The sequence below is a fragment of the Mollisia scopiformis genome (genome assembly GCF_001500285.1).
Source record: "Mollisia scopiformis unplaced genomic scaffold LY89scaffold_31, whole genome shotgun sequence".
Lineage (NCBI taxonomy): Eukaryota > Fungi > Ascomycota > Leotiomycetes > Helotiales > Mollisiaceae > Mollisia > Mollisia scopiformis.
Window position 1 is genome coordinate 1 of NW_017263611.1, and position 4,309 is coordinate 4,309.

The following is a 4,309-nucleotide window of genomic DNA, read 5'->3' on the forward strand; positions in this document are numbered from 1 at the left end:
CGAATGGCTCTGCAGTCTGAGTGTCGACATTCGACATCGGGGGTCTGGTGGTGCTGAAGATATAACTGAGGATATACTCTTCGCGGTACACGTCCAACGCGTACAGTCTCTGGTCGGATATTCTTTATTATGCCTTCCCAGGCTGGTAGGGGGTTGTTAGACCTTTAGATAATGTGACAGCACGGTTGGACTCAAGTACGTAGACGAGGAATCGATTAGGCTATCTCTTAGGATCTAAAGGTAAAGAGGAAAGAAAGGAAGGAAGCGCCGGAAGGCAGGGCATATATACAGGCGAGCGGTCACGTGAGTATTTCGTAGCGGGCACGTGACTCCATAACCGTGACAATTATTAACTTTTTTTATTTAATATTTATTATTATTACTATAATTATAATTAAAATTATATAAGCCTAGTCTAAAGTTTAAAATCCCTTCTTTCTTTCGCCTATACGCCTAGCTCTAATAGAGCTTAAACTAGATCAGGGTAATAGTAGCTACGCAGACTACTTAGATCGCTTTCCCTTCTCTAAGCTCGTCGCCTAGCCGCACTATACTAGGAACTCATCGACGTCTCTAAACCTCTACTAGAACTGCCCTAATAGCTACTACTCTGCCCTACTTCTGTAGAAGATACTATAGCAGAGCGGCAGAATAGTATTAGTATAGACGTAGCTCTAGCACCTACTAGCTAGATCTGCCCGCAGATAGACGGACTGCGGGTTGTAGCACTAGTAGTACGCCTAGAATACTACAATCTAAGCTCCCTTACACTGCCTCTTTACCCGGTTACAGGCTTAGAAGAAGTCGAACCGTTAGTAGTACGTAGCAAACGCGTGGTCTTATAGCTCATTAAGCCCTCGATAGAGCAGGTACGTCCCTTAGACAGCGAGTAAGTCTTCTTAGTACCGGCTAAGCTCGAGGTAAGCTGCGCGCCGCTTTTGCTAGATGATTGTACTCTTAGTGTGTAGCGTTGTAATAAGAGGCGCTAGTAAGGCCGTCTCGACTGGACCGCTGCTGTATATATCACAAACGACGTCTTCGCCTATAACGTACTGCCGGAGCTAGGACTTAAGGTTAAGGTATGCGCTTAGGCAGGTCCGGCGGTACTCTTAGCCTTATAAGTAGCAGTAGAGCACCCCCTTCTTAGCCTCTATAGTATTAGCCACTTATAACACTTATCGAGGGGGTAAAAGCACAACTAAGTAGGCCTCCTTCCTATCTCGTTTAGCCCGCCTAGACTCTTGTATAAAGTCGATAAGGGAATCTAGCTCGTTGATATGCATTACGAGCCGGACGTATGCATAGTCGAAGCCTGTACTTAGAGCTAATATTACTATAATATACGGCTGCTTAGGGGTAGTAAGCTACGTTCTTAGTAGCTCTTCCTTCTCCTTAGCTATACTGACTTTAGTAGTATAGACTAGGCAACTTAGTAGCTTAGCTAGCTCCTTAGCCTCGTCCCTCGTTCGGACGTAGAAGATAATCTTATCTCGAGTCTAGTTAAGTAGCCCACTCGCTTACTAAGCATCCCTAGCCCTCCGCGCACCTTCTTTAAGCAAACTCCCTAGCCTAGTAGCCCGCTGCACTAGATAGAACAGATTTCGCCGGTTTATCGATACTCGGATTACTTTAGGATTCACTAGGTTATTCTGCTCTTCAAACGTAGCTTGTATTATTAGTAGTAGAGTAGCTGTTAAGTAAACAAACTGCATACGGACGTTGTGGATCAAGGCGAGGTTAACTATAGCCTAGCGATAGTCGGACACTGTAATAGTCAAGTGAGCCTCGTTAAACACAATGCGGCCGAGGTCTTGTGTAGCCGTGAGCTTGTAGGCGTAAGTCCGAAACTGTTTCGTACATGCGGCTTCAACTATAATAAACACTAAGGGCGCATCTCGCTACTCGCCAGGCGCCCACACTAAGTGATCGATCCCTAACTCTCCAACTCGACGGAGGAGATCCCCTTATAGAGACACGAGTAGCAAGACTAAGATCGTCACCCTAGCGTTAGGGAGGATGCAAGGCAGTATAAACAGCAGGCTCTTCCCTTCGCTAGTAGCTATAATAACTACTACTTGCTTAGTTCATAATATAATAGTTGTTACAGCCCGTTCTTAGGCTACTAACCTCTATTACAGCGTATTATCCTAGTATAGCTTTCTGACGCTCTTTAGTAGAGCTATAGCTAACTACTTCTTCCGTAGCCAGTAGACCCCTATAGCGATCTTCTTAAGCATTTGCAGACTACTAATGTCTTTACTATCCCGCTTCCTCTTCCTAGCAAGTCCAAGCAGCTAGTTAAGCCCCTACAAGTCCTTCTACAGAGTTGAAGCACGCAGATTCCGGCGGATAAGGCTATCCTATACATTCCTAAAGTTAGCATTATATTGGTTTGCATATACCCGGTTAATAGTCCGCGTACTATAGTTCCACTGCTTGGTTATAACCCGAATATTAGCCTTAATCTCTTCGGCATCCTCGTCGTTAGCCCCATCGTCAACCTCAAAGCACCCAACGTTAGCTACAAACTTAGTTTTAACGATATTAACTATTATCTACCGCTAGTTGGCTATATGTAGCCTAGGGATGCTAGCCCGACTATACGCCTGCTCTATATACCGCATGAGCCGGTTGTTAGCCCAGACCTTCCCATCTTACTACCACAAGTACAGAGAGATAATAATATGCGGGGTAGACTAGTGGAGGAAGACCTAGCGGAGCGGGATAACAACTACTAAGTAGTCGAGCAAGAGGTCTCCAACGGGTGCAGGTAAGAACCGGATATTATCCTTAAACTTACCCGTCTGCTGCTAACCTTTGTAGTATGTAGTGTACAGCATAACTAGCCTATGCTTAAGGTAGACGTTTCGCCGCCACTAGGTGTTACGCCAGGTAACAGAGAACAGTTCACTCTCGCATAGAGGCTGGCTAGAACCCATATAGATTAAGACTAAGAGCCTTTTTAGGAACTCGTTAGCTACGGCCTCATACTGCTTAATCGCCTTCCCTCGCCAGACCTTAGCGCCATCCGCAGTAGTATCCAGGAACGAGTCCCGCAACAGCTTCGAGTCTTAGATAACGGTTAGCAAAGACCTCACTAGCGGCTTTACTAGCTCAACGTTCTCCCGGTACTAGCCAAAGAACCAGCCAAAGGCATCGGCGTCTAAGTTGTCCTTTAAAGCCTAAGTACGCATCCGCGGGAGGTTCTGGGCCCCGAACATCAGCTCGTCGTAGAGTAGGTGCTAGGCCTACTAGAAGTCGGAGAGTAAGAGCCGCGGCACGTGATCCATATGCAAATCAACGTCCCGGTAGGTCAGGACCTTCTCGTCTACATCCCACTATGCTTGGTGCGGCCCAACGACCTCCTTCGAGACAGTAAACAGCAGTAAGCGCCAGCCGAGGATCTCGCCCATAGGAGTCTCAGTATCCTGCTTTAAGAACCACCCGCAATACTGCTCAATGCGCTCGAGCGTATCACCTAGCTCCGCCTTCTCTAAACAGGCGCTAGTATGGAAGATAATTAGCTACACAACCCAGATCACACCAAACAAGTAGCTATTGTAATTACCCGGTTCCTTCCAAGTCTTAGTATACGGCTTAACGCTAAGCATAGCACAGAAGCTAAGCAGTGGGGAGCTATACCGATTGCCTCCAAATTCGTGGCAGATCAGCGCTATTGAGAGGACGGACATAGCATCTCTTAGCGCAAGCCGGTCTTGCTCGATAGCACTTTGGAAGGCCGCTTCCCACGCCTTCTCCTGGGCATCCGTGAGCTGGATGCAGCTCTCAGGGGTCCGCTAGTCGTCGTCGGCCGTAGTGAAGTGGCTGCCGCGGTAGACGACCCGGTAGCAGAACGTCAGGAACTGCTTCTAGTAGCCAAAGTTGGTCTTGAGCGTATTAGGCTCCTTCTTGGGGTCGAAGGCGCGTATCTTCTGCCCCGGGGCAGCGCTAGTATAGAAACGGCTCAACGCTAGCTGCCGTGGCCAGGTTAGCATACAGTCTGGGCCGTCGAAGCACTAGCTATGTGCCTCTGAAAAGATTTCGTCTATGACCTCCAGCATTAAGAATAGCTCGGGCTCGCTCTCGGCATTCTTTGGCACCGCAAAAGAGGTGTGCATCTCGTCCTTCTTCAAGCCCCGCGTGTGCTCCTCGATACCCGTCCGTCTCAGCCACAGTATTACAGCAGATCTATAGCTATCGAAACCATAAACGATATTGGCTTCTGCTTTGGCATCTGCCTCTGCTACGGCTACATCTTCATCGACTAGCTTGAAGAAGTCTGCCTCTCCCGAATCCAAGCTCTTTGTAC

At 47.7% G+C, this 4,309-nt stretch overlaps 1 protein-coding gene across 1 annotated transcript; it reads right to left on the reverse strand.

The window, feature by feature from the left end:
• Window positions 1–3,869: 3,869 nt before the first annotated feature.
• LY89DRAFT_741492 (uncharacterized protein) lies at window positions 3,870–4,301 on the reverse strand (the record flags this gene model as incomplete). The annotated part of the gene is made up of 2 exons (XM_018220713.1): window positions 3,870–3,974; window positions 4,053–4,301. Coding segments are annotated over 2 exons (354 nt in total), but the record flags the coding sequence as incomplete, so codon positions are not given.
• Window positions 4,302–4,309: the final 8 nt, after the last annotated feature.